This window comes from Amblyomma mixtum, chromosome 2 (assembly GCF_055824585.1).
Source record: "Amblyomma mixtum isolate Tamu chromosome 2, ASM5582458v1, whole genome shotgun sequence".
NCBI classification, from domain to species: domain Eukaryota; kingdom Metazoa; phylum Arthropoda; class Arachnida; order Ixodida; family Ixodidae; genus Amblyomma; species Amblyomma mixtum.
In genome coordinates, this window is record NC_143013.1 from 213,795,846 (window position 1) to 213,811,756 (window position 15,911).

At 45.8% G+C, this 15,911-nt stretch overlaps 1 protein-coding gene across 2 annotated transcripts; it reads right to left on the reverse strand.

Moving 5' to 3' along the window:
- Positions 1 to 1,588: 1,588 nt before the first annotated feature.
- mRpL51 (mitochondrial ribosomal protein L51) lies at positions 1,589 to 15,368 on the reverse strand. Of its 2 annotated transcripts, none has more exons than XM_089573092.1 (4): positions 15,217 to 15,368; positions 12,805 to 12,942; positions 10,192 to 10,305; positions 1,589 to 1,858 (listed from the first exon to the last, which is right to left on the reverse strand). In XM_089573092.1, the coding sequence occupies exons 2-4, from the start codon at positions 12,932 to 12,934 to the stop codon at positions 1,647 to 1,649; spliced, it is 456 nt and encodes a 151-aa protein (XP_089429218.1). In that variant the 5' UTR covers positions 12,935 to 12,942; positions 15,217 to 15,368; the 3' UTR covers positions 1,589 to 1,646. The 2 variants fall into 2 exon arrangements, with proteins under 2 accessions (XP_089429218.1, XP_089429217.1); XM_089573091.1 differs by having other exon boundaries at positions 12,805 to 12,948.
- Positions 15,369 to 15,911: the final 543 nt, after the last annotated feature.

Genomic DNA, 15,911 nt, shown 5'->3' on the forward strand with positions numbered 1-15,911 from the left:
AGTGGTTTGATGTGAACAATGGAATACGGAAGAATGTAGCCCACACCTGTTCTTGTTGGAATTGTTTTTGTTTGTTCATGTTTGTTTTTGAGTGTCGGCTATCTACTTTTTATGCTTTTCGTGTTTCTTCGCCCTCTATGGACGCTTTACATTGACTTTCCATGTGCTCTCTGTGCTGTGTGTGCGAAGGTCTGTGAACGCTTCAAACATTGACGACCGTCGTATTGTGTGTGATGTGTAGTGTGCGCACTGTGGTGCGGTGTTCTGTGTTGCGATCGTCGAACGCGTCTGGTGTCGCTCTCCTGAAGTCGAGTTCTTTCCCTTGGAAAAAACTTCCGAAGAGGGGGCCTTCTGTAAGGAGATAGCGCCACCCAGCGGCGTTCGTGAGGCGAAGACAAAGCACGAGGAGCGCGTGCGGAGGGGAACGCGGGGCAGGTCGAAGAGGATTACGTGGCAGAGAAGAGAAGAGCGCGGTGGACGACGGACGTGGACGAGTTCTGCTGGCTCCCCGAGTTCCGGGCTTGGGCCTTAGCCGCAGACGTCCGGGCCACCAGACCTGGACATCCATCGTCGAGAGCCTCAACCACCAGGCCCAGGCGCCACTCTTCTCCGACCACCCGTCAGCTGCTCCACACAGGCCGCCTCTGGCGCCTACGTGACCTTTTCCGGGTTACCAGACCTGGGAACCGTGCCGGGAGCCCACGAACGCTGACGCTGCGGTAGCAATTGCATCGACGTTGGAACGCCAAGAGACTCCTTGACTGCCCGACACCCAGCCAGTCCTCCCCGCTCGTTGCTCGAATAAGACAAGTAGTGTGAACTTTCCTCTTTGACTCTTTTTCCTGTATTTATCATAAGCACTTTGTTCTGTTCCCCCGTGTGTTTTTCCCGTGTATTGTTGCGTTGTTCTCTTGTTCCTTTCCTTTCTTCTCGCTCATATTGTAATTGGTTTCCTTTCCGTTAAAAGCCGCCTCGTTTATTGTTTGTACTTTGGTGTTTGTTGAAAATAAGACCTGCAATCATCTCCCAAGATCCTCACACCGAGGCACTTCAACACAGTAAAAAGAAAGAAAAAAGAAATACACATCTTGAACTGGCCTCTTACTCATTCACTGCACTGGACATGTTTCCTTCAGCTGAAAGACCTTCTTAGAATTCAAAGCAAAGCATCACCGCACATATTTCTAGGAGTACCACCTAACATTCATTATTTAAGGCATGTTTGCAACACAACTGCCAACTTTCAACTTTGAAATTCTAAGAAAAAGCAGTTTCTTGGATTCCAATCAACTTACTAAGCACGTCTAGTTGCAAGAAGCTTCCATAGATGGCGCTAGCTGCTCCAGTGACTGTGAAGGTTTTGTAGAGACAGCAACGCATCAGGTGACTAGGCGCACTGGCGCTGCAAAACTATTTGGTGGAATGAGACAGCTGCGGACAATCCGCCCCTGTAGCCTTCACCTTGATTTCCAAGAAAAGCTACCACCGAGTATAGCTCTTCCATGTCGCACTGCTTGGCTCGCTGGATATGAAGAGACGTGGGCCCTAACTGAATAAGTTAACCAATACCAAGCAGGCCAACATGGCATAACAGTGGGATCAATATATGTTTATTACTTCGCTACATACAGCCCTGGCCCCCGTCACTACGAGCGTGTCCTGTGGTTGAGCACTTTGTAGAGGAAGCGGATGCGCTTGTTGAGTTTGTCGAAATCGGTGGGCCGTGACCGGCGCCAGTGGTAAACGACGGGCCGCTTTCGCAGCAGCATTTGGAACTCGTTTCCCTGGAAGCCCCGCAGCCAATTGGGGACGCCCTTCATGATGTCGATGGGCTTCACGTCCCCACTGCCCAGAATGTCTGCACACAGAGGAGAGAACAAAGAGAATTTAGGGGCGATCGATCGGACTGATTGTGGAAAAAAATGCGGTGGCTTTCTTCTTTCACTCGCCAATCAATCTCAAGCCTATTCCAATTCCGAGTCCATTGTCTTTCATTCCCCAATCTATTCCAATTCTGACTACTGAGTTGTCTGATGGAAACCTCCCAAACACCGTCTGCCATGGTTGGCCGGACAGTTTCTACCTTCGTGGCACTTCCAATGTTACTGCATTAAAAAAGAAGAAATTCCTCTTGAGAAACTGGGAAATCAGCCATCAATGACTCCGGTAGAGCATAAATGCTGACTGATAGGCATCTGGCACAAAGCGCAATGCAGAGATCACAGTGAAAAAAACGCTTGCAAAGGTCGAAGAAAGGCCAATGACACCCCTCAGCCAATGTCTCGCAATGGAGCACCATCTGCAATCACCTGATAACATATTGCCTTGCTTACCTCAAATATCAACACCTGGAGCAATCCTAGCAGTTTCTGTTTCATTATTTTCGTCTGTAATGGAAGCCATTTTTCTGGCCCAGGCAAGAGGCAATGTAAGAGAAACTCGAGCAGTATCACAGCGAGAAAAGAACCGCCAAACAGGGAAAAAAAATTACGAACGATTTGGCACAGTTAGGCCAAATGCGAATTTGCTGCACTAGCACTTTGGCTTTCACTTCGGTTTCGTTAGAAGCTCGGTTTTCAAGGTCAGGCAGTCCTCGGACAAAGATCGGCAAAATCAGACCTCAGACGCTTTGCCTTGAAGGTATGACACGACCGACAGCGTTAATGGGTTAATAATGCCTACACGTACGGTACCAGTGATTCTCTTGATTCTCTACTTTGCATTCATAGATCGCTGGGAGTGGAATAACGTCGCGACCAATCATTAATTGAACTGCTACCTGCCATGGTGGGCATCATATATGCGTGCGTGTGTAAACACATGCACACACTCTTGGCAGGCTGTCCACAACACGAAGGGCAATCTTCAAACTTTGAGTTACTGCAGGAATGCTGCTAGTAGAACTACTGCACTAAAAAACCTATGCAACATATCATGTAATCTGGTACACAAGAACTACTGAGACACAAGCAGACAAAATCATTACCCTCAGAAACACTGCACAATAAAGAATGTCAACTCTGACAGGAAGAAAAGAACAGTATTTAAAAGCATCTGTTCGAACAAACAAGGGTTTTGTAGAGCACCAATGAGTATGTCCAGTAGTCATTGAACTTTAAGGTTTCACGCATTTTGGCAGTGGGTTTATCAGTACCAATAAAAAACCCTCATTTACTTTGAGTGGCCTTCCAAAATGCATAAAACCTTCCACAAATGTCCAAGCCCTAATAAAGCAGGGTGCGTAATGCTTTGCTCACTGTCACTACCATCGAGTGCCTAGGACCTCCCTTCTAACGACATGCAGAGTTATTCTATGAACTGCAGTGCACCTATTACAGTATGTACATCAACCCATATTTATTCATTAAGCTGCACACCATCACTTAATGCACCTATTAAAAGTCTCTACGCACCATGAATCAATGGTAAGGCAGCCATCTAATTCCATCAGCTATCGTGCAACGCAAGACTGTGAAGCCAACTCCACGATGAAATGTGAGCTCAAGACAAACCTCACTGAGCAATTGCATTGCCAGCAAGCACTCAATGGCAGGGAAACAAGAGGCACATTCATAGCAAGTAGAAAGAGTGAAAAAAACTGCTTTTACAGAGTTGCAGAAATAACAACAAAACAGTCGTCAATCTAGAGTCACAGTTCAGAATTTTCTCCACTCACTGCAGCACGTCTGAAGCATTTCGAGACTGTCATTCTACATGTACTTAGCAAGGTACGGTATAGCACGTGGGGCTTCCCCAAGCTACATGCGGGTTATGAGGGACACTGTAGTGAGGAGTGGCTCTGGATTAATTTAGACCACATGAGGTTCTTTAATTAACGCTGACAACTCATAGCGCATGGGCTTTTCTGCTTTTCCCCAAAGCTGAAATCTTGGAGCCGCAGCTGGGATTCGATCCGGCAACCTTGAGCTCGGCATTTGAACACCAAAGCCACTCAGTCACTGTGGTGGGTTGTGTCAGGAAAGCAATGGGGATGAAACTGCTTCGCTTCTGGGGGATTCTGCCAGGCAAGAGATGAAGCTTGGACCACTTGGACTCAAACTGCAATTACACTTTTAGTCAGTGGTATATTTGGCACCCCTCAGTGTCCAGACACTTCATATTGGGATACACATATACACACTCTGTTACAAGAAAAGTACCAGCTCGTCTGTTATGATTGAACGTGAAAGAATTCTGCATTACAATGGGCAGCGATGCATTAAAATGACTATACGGCATGTGAAGAGGAAGTGAAGAAAGCCTTAGGAGCAATGCAAAGGGGAAAAGCAGCCTGTGAGGATCAGATAACAATAGATCTCTTGAAGGACGGAGGGGAGATTGTGCAAGAAAAACTAACCACCTTGTATACGCAATGCCTTCTAATATCGAGCGTACCAGAAGCTTGGAACTACCTTAATTCGCAAGAAAGAAGACATCAAAGATTTGAAAAATTACAGACCAATCAGCTTACTGTTTGTTTCCTACAAGATATTTACTAAGGTAATTGCCAATAGGGTCAGGACAACCTTAAACTTCAATCAATGCAATGACCAGGCAGGTTTTCGTAAAGGATACTCGACAATAGGAAATATTCACACTATCAGTCAGGTGATAGAGAAATGCGCAGAATATAACCAGCCCCTATATATAGCGTTCATTGATTATGACAAAGCATTAGACTCAGTGGAAACCTCAGCAGTCATGCAGGCATTGTGGAATCAGGGTGTAGGATTGCACAACTGCCATAGTTCTCCATAAAGTCAGCAATAAAACTCCAATAAGGAAAGGTGCCAGGCAGGGAGACACGATCTCGCCATTGCTATTCACCGCCTCTTTACAGGAGGTATTCCGGGGCCTGAAATGGAAACAGTTGCTGATAAGAACTAACGGAGAATACCTGAGTAATCTGTGATTCCCTGATTACATTGCCCTGCTAAGTCACTCAAGACATGAACTGCAAAGCATGATCAATGAGTTAGACAGGCAGAGCAGAACGGTGGGGCTAAAAATTAACATGCAGAAAACCAAAGCAGTGTTCAACAGTCTAGCTCGCATTTGGTAGCGAGGTGCTGGAAGTAATAAGAGAATACGTCTATTTAGGGCAGGTAGTGACCGCTGATCCGGAGCACGAGAGGGGAATAACTAGAAGAATAAGAATAGGGTGGAGCACATATGGCAGGTTCTCTCAGATCATGAATGGTAGCTTACCAATATCCCTGAAGAGAAAAGTATACAATAGCTGTATCCTACCGGTACTCACCTATGGGGCAGAAACGTGGAGGCTATGGAAAGAAAAATGATAGGTGCAATGTTGAGAGACTGGAAGCGGGCGGAGTGGGTGAGGGAAAAAATGCGCGTCAATGACATCCTAGTCGAAATCAAGAGGAAGAAATGTGCTTGGGCAGGGCATGTGCTGCGAAGGGAAGATAACTGCAGGATCCTAAAGGGTAACAAAGTGGATTACCAGAGAAGGCAAGCGTATCAAGGGGCAGCAGAAAGTTGGGTGGGCGGATGAGATTAAGAAGTTTGTGGGGATACAGTGGCCACAACTGGCAAAGGACAGGGTTAATTGGAGAGACATGGGAGAGGACTCTGCCCTGCAGTGGGAGTAGACAGGCTGATGATGATGACGATGAAGTGAGCCAGATTTCATGTGCAGAAATCAAAGCTTACTGTCATTTCTGACTCTTCAGGAAGGTGCCAAAAAGCCCATCAAGAGCTTTAGTGACTTGAATGCTCTTGGTCACTTGAAAAAGTTGCATATGTGCTGGCTGAAATCATGTTCACAGATCCTTCATCACAATAACGCACTAATGCGGACTGCACTGTCCATCACAGTTCCTGTTTTCCTAGAAACCCAATCCCGGCGATTTCAAATCTGCTCCAGAAGCTAAACTGTGCCTAGTCCTTTTTTTTTTTCTTCCAAATGTTAAGGACGCATTCGGAAAAACGCCACCTAGATGTGGTAGTCAATGTCCAAAAGCCAGGACACAAGCACCAAATGAAGACATCTAACGAGGGCACCAAAAACAGCAGAGACACTAGAAGCGTGTGCAGTCCAAGGACTATATCTGCAGCAACACGTCCGTCTTTTCATTCCGTTCAGCACCAGAACTCATTGAGATTAATTCTCATTTTCTGAACATCCCCTGAACCTTCACACCATGCTGGGAAAGCATTAGAGACTTCGGAGCCGAAATGAAACGTCCCAAATGGAAACTGAAACCTGAAACGACCTTGCAAACGTCAAGCTTTCTGCCTAGTACAGTCGAACCCGGATATATCGAATTCGAAGGGGATCGGAAAATAGTTCGATATAGCGAAAATTCGATATACAGATATAGGCTAAAACTGCACTCCCGATCATAACAAATTGTGGCTTACCGTTTGGAATAGCCGCGAATCACATAGTATGGGCACGTAATGTGAAAGCACTTTATTTCGCGGAAAAAAAATCACTAATTTTGGGCTGCTTTTTCCCCTGGGAAACGAAGTTCAAAACACTGGCCTCGATCTTCTCGAGACTGTCCAGGTGCGAGAGCACAGTGCCTTCCATTTCGCCGCAACAGCGCCGAATCAGGCTAACGCTGACGCCAGTTCAGTGGCTGCGCACGGACGCGTTTCTTCGACAACACAGTTGCCCTCGTCATCGCTGGAGTCGGCGTCTTGAACGCCAGTTACCGCTTGAACTTCGCTGTCAGCGTTAAAGTCCTCAACAGTCACTTCGGACGGAACGGCGCCGAGAAAATTGGACAAGTCGCGAAACGCGTCGTCCAAGAACACATCGTCATCTAAATCTTCCGGACATTCATCTCCGGCCACTTCAAGGCCTGCCTTGCCAAAACAGTTGGCTACTGGGGCCTGCTTCACGTCGCGCGTTGAAACACAGGCACACACACAAAAAAAAACAAAAAAAAAACACGCGAGGCGCAGATGGAGCGATAAGAGCGAGGCCTATGCGAGCGGCAGTCAACGCGGCTGCGAAGGAACGACAGAGGGAAAAGAAAGAGCAGGGAGAAAGATCGACGCTCTGGGCTGCGTTTTTTTTTTTTTTCCTGAGCTCTCTCTTTTCCCCAGACCCACGATGTGCCCACGAGCGACCGTTTTCTCTCTCTCCCTTTCCCCAAGAAGCGTGGCTTAGAACCGGCGCCGCGCGTCTCCATGCCGCACTCTCTCTTCGCTAAATGACCTTGACGGAGCACACGCCGGCGATACACGAGGAGCGGGAAAGCTCGCGCCGGTGGGGCGCAAAAACGGGGAACAAAAAAAAAAAAAGGGTCCTGCGCCTGCTGACTGACTGCGGAAATGTTCTCGCTGAGGCGGCTGAGGACCGGACAGGCATGTCTTTGGGGAAAGCGCACCGTCCAGGGGCGCGGCGCGGCGTTCGATATATCCAATGTCCGGCGAAAATGGAATTCGATATACAACGCAACTGTCCTATACTTTTACATAGTATTTTCAAGGGGGTAATCTGTGTGTTCGATATAGCCAATAATTCGAAATATGCGGGTTCGATATATCCGGGTTCGACTGTACTTCACTCTGGATCATTCTTGTGTAACCCTCTAGAAAAAGACTGCACACAGTTGTAGTCATTCCGAGCATTAATTCTGCTCTCAATTCTACCTCGAGACTTCAAAAAGCAGTACTCTACCAAAAATTTTTAGATGGCAGCAATAATTTGCGTCCACTCATTGTTTGCTGTTAAATAAAATGAGAAATGAAGTTATTATCCTAAGACGTCCCTAGAAATGTTGTAGAGGTGCAATAGCTCTGAACATGTGACCTCGCTTCTTGCACTTCCCAAAACATCCTAATTTGTGGCAGGTCCCACGCAGCGAAATTAGTAGAAGCTCTGCTCGAAAAAGAACATTTCCCATATTAACAGCAACCAAACCTAACAACTACTGCTTGTTGAGTCTCAATAACCACCACAAAGCAACCCTCAGTAAAGAAAGTTAGCTTACGTTCAGAAGAACAGAAAGGAAAATCAAACACTGACCGACAAGATCCAAAACCTGGCTGCAAACCGCAACTCTCATCCGCCCACTCCTTGTTAGATGCGAAACGAGGCTCAACTTTGTAACTCTTGCACGACACTAGGAAACTTCCCATGAGCTGCATAATGTGAGGTGGCAGTGTTATTAAACGAGTCCACGGTACAAGCTCACTGAAGAGCATTCTGCAAGCTTCTCATGTGCCACTAGCCAATGAGAGACCGGCGGGTGAAAAATTCGACTAACCACCGGAATGAGTCATGCTGCGATCAAGCGCACCACAAACTTGCACAGAATCAACCCTTCTCCGGCGAAAGTGAACGAATTCGCCCTCTAAGCAGGCCGAGCAGAGTTAGTGCATTCTGGGGGTGGAGCATGGCACTAAGAACTGAACACAGGAGCAGCGAGCAGAATCAGTGGTGTCAATTCACTTGTCATTTGCGTACAGGAAACTCGCATCCCCACAGTGCACTGCAGCCGTGCAGGGGAGCATTCGCTGCATTTCGCACGTGCTCTTGCGAACCATTTCATGCACACTGCGAAACAAAAGTTCGACAAACACATTTCCTTAATAGCACATCACAAGCAAAAACTTGTATGCGGATGAGTGCATAAGAACACAACTCCCACAGTACGCTGTTGCATGTTGGCGATACCAAGCTTGACTCAGCAACAACACACATTACTATTACAGGAAAGCAAACACAGAAGAAATCGAACCCCAACACGGCAGGTAAGTGCATTTTGCGGCCATCGATTCAAATAGTGTGGATTTCGGCTGGGGCCCCTGCAGACATCTCTGACCATCTTTTGTTCTGAGGTAAAACTGATTTTATTGCTCTCTCGGACTATTCTGGGGGTTTTCGGCAGCGAACAACGTATTTATTGCTGAAGAAATTGGATTTAGAAACTAGCCCCTGCCAAATTTGCGACATCAAGACTGAAAAAGGACTCTGTGAACGCTGTGTTTGCCAGTTAGCGGTGGTGTGAGCCTAGCCTCTGGTATCCGTGCACAAAAAAAACTGCACTGGCACGCCATAGTTCACTAACACAACTAGTCAGTAGTTCGTCTTTCACTAAAACGCACTACAGCTCGTGATCCAGGCCAACTTCAGTTTCTCTCGGCGTTCCTTTAACATGCGTCTTCATGGAAGGAGGTGCAAAACTTTGAGACACTTAACCTGACCGTATGAGTACAATGCCATAGCATAGAGATCCCTTCTGCCCAAGTACTCCTTTCCTTTCGTAGATTGCGGGGAGTCCTTGTACCACTACTGGTGCAGTGGTTAAGCGACACATCACTACTTCAGCAGGTGGCTGTTTTAAACATAGCCACCAGTCAGCCATCAAGTCCGCCCCATCTGCCCACTGACATCATCAGGGTAGGAGACGTGTGGTGAGGTGTGTCGCCCTAACTGGTTGCTAGTTACTGTGAGCAGCAATTTTTCAAAAATACTTCTATATTAAATTTCAGTAGCTGAGTTTGGGCTAGTTGATGACAGTTCTTCGAAAGCATAGTGGAAAAAGGACACGGACGACACAGAACTGGACGGGACAGGCACTAACTTCCAAATTTATTTTCGAAAAGCTACCACGTCAAATATATAGGAGCCGATCACCACTATAAAACAACAAGCATGCGCAGAGAAGAGCGCAATGAAGAGTACAGCACGTGGAAAATAAGCAAATAAAAAAAACGCAACATCTCTTTTCTGTTCGTTACTTCCCCCAGCACCGTACTTTTCTTTTCCTTATTTCATCGTAAATTTTCTTATTTCCTTATTTTCCACACGCTGTAATCTTGATTGTGCTCTTCTCTGCGCATGCTCATCGCTAATCGCTTGATGGTGGTGATCGGCTCCTATACATTAGACGTGGTGTCTTTTCTAAAATAAAGTTGCAAGTTAGCACCTGTCCCGTCCAGTTCTGTGTCGTCCCTGTCCTTTTTTGCGCTATGCTTTCGAAGAACTATAGGGTCCGCATAGAGCTTTCAAATTTGGTTCGAATACCCACAAAGACCAGCTCTATAGATCTGTTCCGCTAAGATGTGCCCACCGAAATCATTTCAAGGTTCCTTATGATTACAGGCGGACATGGGAGAGGCCTTTGTCCTGCTGTGGATGTGGTTGAGCACATGATGAGGATGATGATGGTGCAATATGTCTCTTGCTGCAAAACAACCAAGTCCACTCACCAATGTAGTCGTTCTGACCAAACAGGGCTCTTCGTTCACACCAGGCGTCCTTGGGGGTGTAGATGGGCTGTGTGGCAAGCTTCTTTTTCTCCTTGGGAAGCCGCGGCAGGTATCCTGGGAGTCCCAGCAGCATCAGAACGAGGAAGAAGGAACGAAGTTAACGGCCACAATCAACACAGAGCGTACCAAGACTTCAAGAAATCCGAACGTGAAAAGAACCGACAACACATGTGGACACGGATGTACAGACTGACGGTTGCTAAGCATGTCGCCTTTGAAATAGGGTGCTGGTAGGTTCCACCAGGCTCAGATTTCTTTTTTTTTTCTCTATATATATTTTTTTAAAACCAATGTTTCAAACTAGCAAAAGCGCTGTGTAAAAATGAGCCCTTTTAAAATAAATTCCATTGGTTTTCATGCACATGTTGCCAAGAATTCCTCAAGAAATTGAGCACTCTTACATTGCATACCCAGACATACTGAGCCAGGGCATCTGAGGAATGGTTCGTGTTGCGGCCCCATAAAAACTATCTGTTGCAAACAATAATTTACAATGTACTATTTCTTCTAAATAAGCTGAAAACACATTTTGTTCCACTGACATAACTCGCAGAGCACTGCACGGCACATACGTTACTAGACAGTTTTCTTAGTACTTAGTTTTTTATTCAGTCACAGAAATTCTGTTAATGAATATGCAAAGTGCATGTGTTATAATTGCCTGCCTTTTACAGTGGATCCCAATGTGCGACACTTTAGAGAATGTTGTTTCTTTGTAGAGCGGTTTTATTCTTATGTACTTTTTTCTTTTTGCTTTTGTAACATAAATTACGTTCATGAATGGATCACATGTATTATATTTTCACTTGCATTCCGAACCACTGTACTGTCTATGTAAAGTTGCTGCTGCCAAAACGGCTCCCTAGCCTAGTCAAGCTGTGTTCACAGCATTTTGCCACAGAAGGCGCGAACATTGCACTAATGCTGAGACTAAACCTGATTTAATTTGATACGGTACCAAGCTTGAACCCCAAACTTGTGTGTTTAGATCCTTTCCCAGCTATTAAGCCGCCAGTCCTCCAAAAGTTTCTTAAAAACGTCTACGAGAGATACATTCACATTACATTTGTTGCCCCTAAACCATAGGCTCTCGTACATAGATAGTACCAGTTTCGTGCTTGGTTCCGCATCTGGATGCGCACAGGCAGAACATGCCCAACTGTTCCTTCAGATTTACCACACAATGCCCATCAGTTATCATCCTGAGCACATTTCTTTTTGTAGCTACGCGTTATAAGGCATATCATGCTTAAAACAGCAGGATGGCATCATGGCGCACATGCAGCTAAAAGCAACAGTCGCAATTAAGACCAGCAGTTGGAGGCAAGTGGCCATCAAAGTCGATAGAATGGTGCAGCTTCCATGCCTTCCACATGTGTGCAGCCCATTTGACTAAGCAGGAGACCAAACTGCCAATGGCCTCGCAGTTTTGGACCCCAGCACGACACACAGAGGTTAACGGAAGCACTTATGCTAGCACAAGCAAGTCAGACATATGGCGTGCAGCTCGAATTCTTTTCAGTGGAACCGTTTTGTACATGAACCGACATTTCTTTTTTTTTTTTTACATGTGGAGTTATATGAGCCATAGCGGGAACAGGCACCGACATGTGGCGCATAATACTGACAGCTCGGTTCAACCAACTGCTGACCCCACAAATAGGTCAGTTCCATGAGTAGGTCAAATACACTGATTTCGAATAACCAATTTTCGCAGAAGGCCTACACACCTTCAATGCGTGTCACAATGCACCGCACCTTTTCTATATTTTTCACGTAATGACTTTGTGCTCTAAAATTATTAAAAATATTCACTTTGATATTATTTGGCGAAAATCACTACTCGCACCAGAATGCCACTATTCGCACAAGCCTAGGCACGAACCAACAAGTCAGAAAGGAACTTTCTACACAAAGTTTAGAGCAACTTTCACAGCAAGTTGCAGTTCTGAGTTTGAAGAATGCTGTCTGTGAGAGCTGAACGGTTTTTCACGCTTGTTAAGGGACCCCAAGAAACACCTTCTATCCAAGCTGGAATGCACTATGGTCAGTATCAGAGGCCAGCGCTTATGGACTCACCTACTGCTAAACTTCTTTCAACGTGATTCGCCTCAGCAGAGTTACTAGCAGTTGAAAACATCCCTGTAGCCCTTGCAACACTTCCCATCCCTTTTTAACATTCCTATTGAACCAGAGGTAATGTGATGGCGGTAATTACTGTCAGGTTCTCTAAATTTCCAGAGCAAAACTGGCTAACAGCAGGTAGTACATCCCCGCCTTGATGTGATGGCAGTGGGAATGGTGCAATAACAGCGTGGAAGGAAGGGCAGCGGTTAGAAAAAGTGCAGCGAATGGCTAACGATTCCTATAGAACAACTCTATTTGGTTCAGACATTTGTCACTATGTGAGCTAACGACTCGGCGAGTGTATATACCGTGTCCAAAAGAGCAAAGGGGGCCATGTCAAGTACGCTTTAATAAAATGTAGTGCAAATTGCAACAAAATAAAGGCAGAAAAAAAGGGAAAGACGGAAGCAGCTAAAAGGCTCCAACCTGGGGGATGCAGGGGGCTCTCGTAGCCATAGCGCCGGATGTACTTTCTCCGTTCCCAGAAGCGCACCGACATCTGGATCGGGGTCCGAGCCACCAGCCGCTGAAGAGCTGAGTGCAGTATGGTGCTCATCACTGCTGCTGTTGCTGAAAGAGAGGTGCCAAATAATAACCACTCAACAAATGCAGATGTAACCAGCCTGTTTGTTGGGTCAAAAGTTTGGATGGTGTACCATCTAAAGCACAACACTGCGAATAATAGAATGCCTTAGATGGTTCCTTATGCAGTCCATCTCTTTCAGAGTTTGCCAGTTCAGTGCCTAGTCATGTGGCTTGCTAATACCGTGTTCACATGCGTATCGCTTCTTGTAACTGCTCCTGCATTGTCTGTTGACAGAGACGAAAGTTTCTATAAAAAAACTCTTGGCGACCCTCGGTGGATTGTTTGAATGTGTTAGCAGCCAAACGTTCGTTATATCTGAGATGGTATGTTTAGGTTCGTCATACCGAGGTCAACACACTAGGTTCGTGACATCCAAGGTTCAGATATCACAAGAGGTAGCATACTTTAGTTCATTATATCTGAAGTTGAACCACTAAGATTAGTAATATCTGAGGTGGGGTTTTAAGGTTCGTTATACCCGAGGTTAACACCTGAAAGTTCATTATATCTGAGGTAGCATACTAAGGTTCTTTGTATTCGAGGTAGTGTACTGAGTTATATTACAGGCAGTATACTAAGTTCGTTCGTAGCCCAGTGGCAAGCGACCTGCCCACTGTGACAAGTGGCCACCCAATGCTTATGCATTAATCAATACATAAAAAAAGATAGCAGGAAGGCACACCCAAGAGCAAATCTCCCCAAAAATGCTGGTAAGCATTCATTCGACAGGTTTAAAATTGACATGTAAGAATCATGTTAAGGTTGCCCACCAAGAATGTTATGCCACTTTGACAAAACACAAGCTCAGTGACAGCAGTATCAGCCAGCCTTCTTTAGTGGTGTTTCATACGAGCTAGGCACTGTACCACACAAGACGCTGTGTAGGTTAATACCTCCAAGCAGCAACTTGGTTGCAGAGACTTGCTACGCTACGTCAAGCATTGCTGTCATTGGTATAGTGCAGAAGAAAGTCACGGAAAATGCATGAACTATTTAGATTAGCTGTGAGCCCTTACTCTTATTAGAAACTGATACTCATTAATACACCAACCGGTACACTAAGAATCCGAAATCGCTGCCTGGCTTAAGGCTGTTTGCAAAGAGCTGCCAACAGCTTTAGACCTGCCTAATACAAGTATGTACACAGTAAATGTGGCTCTACAAACCTGTTGACAAGCATCACAAGATGACAGGTGCAGCTGACACCTCTTCACGAATGTGCACAGTAAAAAAAGGGGCAACAATACAAGGAACAAGAAAAGCAAAAAAAAAGCGCTGGATAAGTGTTGCAACAAAATTGCAAGAAGCAAACAGAATGAAACCGCCACTTCAACTCTCCTGGCGCAGTCCTTGCATTGATTTAAAGTCTGCTGATCGAAAGGTATGCGAATGAATGAACGACGACACGCACTCATGTTGCGCCCCAAGGCCTGGGCCAGCGACATTGGCCGAAACAGTTGCACGCTATCACATGGCAGGAGCGAGTTTAATTACGCCAGTCTACAGTGCTAAGAAGTTCGCACTATGCACGCGGAAGACGCATAACCGTTCACTTCGGCAGGATTACGCCAAGTGTCTGTACTACTACAGGATTCCAACATGCGATTTCTGAACTAAAGGTTCTCTCAAGAGGATCACCAACCCAAAAGTATCACCATCTTCTTACTGACAGTTTTTTTCCGCTCTCTCTCATGAACCTTTGGTCGGAATCTTTTCTTTTCTAATTCACTTCCCGACCAGGCAAATCTCTACCGATGTGTTCACGTTCCAATCTCTGATGCCTAAACTGCGATGAAACAGCTCAGCACGCTGTCGTTAAAATGATGGTAACAACAGTACTGGGCTGCATTTACTCATAGTGCTTTGGCGCCGCTGCACTTTAAGCCCGGACATCTAAACAAGGGAAAAGACTTTCGCTAGGTGCTCGTGCTTAGGCACTTTTCGAAACGATAAAGGAGCGTCCATTCTGCCGGCAGCCGTGCCGAAATTCTCGAAAAAAACTGTTCGGGAGCAATCGATTGGTCGAAAGTGAACGCTTTATCGCTCTCTTCAGGCAGCACTATTTCTTTTCTTCTCTTTTAATCGGCTAACATTCTTTTTGATTGGACCACGTTTGAGAGTTGAAAGTTTCCTCCGCGAGTGACTTCTCGAAGTCGGCAACAGCGGACGACGCAATCACACGCTAGTCAGGAACGGCACTTGCTACTGAGCGGACCGCTTTAATTAAACGCAATAGATGCTGCTTGACTTACCTTGTAGCTAATTCCGAGTACTGCAAGTAAGTACTTAGGCGGTAATCAAACACACCGGCAAGTATGTCCCTGATTTATAACGCTTGTACCAACATTTGCATGTACTGAGCGGCGTGCGATCATACGGCGGCTGCCATATTTGCCGTGCGGGTTCCCACTTTGCCGCTGCTGATGATAGTGAAAGTAAATAAAGATGAACTTAATTCTTGTGCAGCAATAGCCTAAAACTATTATTTATTTTTATAATTCTTTAATATTTATTACACTAAAGTTTTTGTAAAAAACGTAGAGTTTGAAACACTGTTTAAAAAAAAGCAGTTCCGGTTTCGAAGTTCCTGCGCAGTAAACGTCGAAATTTTTCTTCGTTGCTAAGAAGGGTTTCCGCCATGCATGCACTTGAGTGAGGAGAGCCCAGATAGCCCAGTCATCGGTGAGCGCACGTTCAGTGCCACTGGCGATTTCACTATTTTTAAACTTTCAAACTTTCGTCACGAGCAATGAAAAGGGCGCCCATCCAGCGCTGCAGCGTCAAGAAACTTACAAGTCAAGGCACACAACGACGTCTGTATTGACCCAGATATGCACACTATCTATTCGTGGAAGGTTTCTTTCGATTTACGTATACTTTGTCCCAAGCGCCTTTCGATCTCCGAGTAGCCCTACTGCACCGTACACCGAGGTGGCCTGGGACATGG

Bases quoted from the DNA above. Each gene is read 5' to 3' on its own strand.
- mRpL51 (XM_089573092.1), bottom strand. From the start codon at position 12,934: ATGAGCACCATACTGCACTCAGCTCTTCAGCGGCTGGTGGCTCGGACC. The intron at 10,306-12,804 runs GTTGGAGCCTTT...TGGGACTCCCAG, and splicing joins GAGCCCCCTGCATCCCCCAG to GATACCTGCCGCGGCTTCCC. The intron at 1,859-10,191 runs GTGAGTGGACTT...CTCTGTGTGCAG, and splicing joins TGGTCAGAACGACTACATTG to ACATTCTGGGCAGTGGGGAC.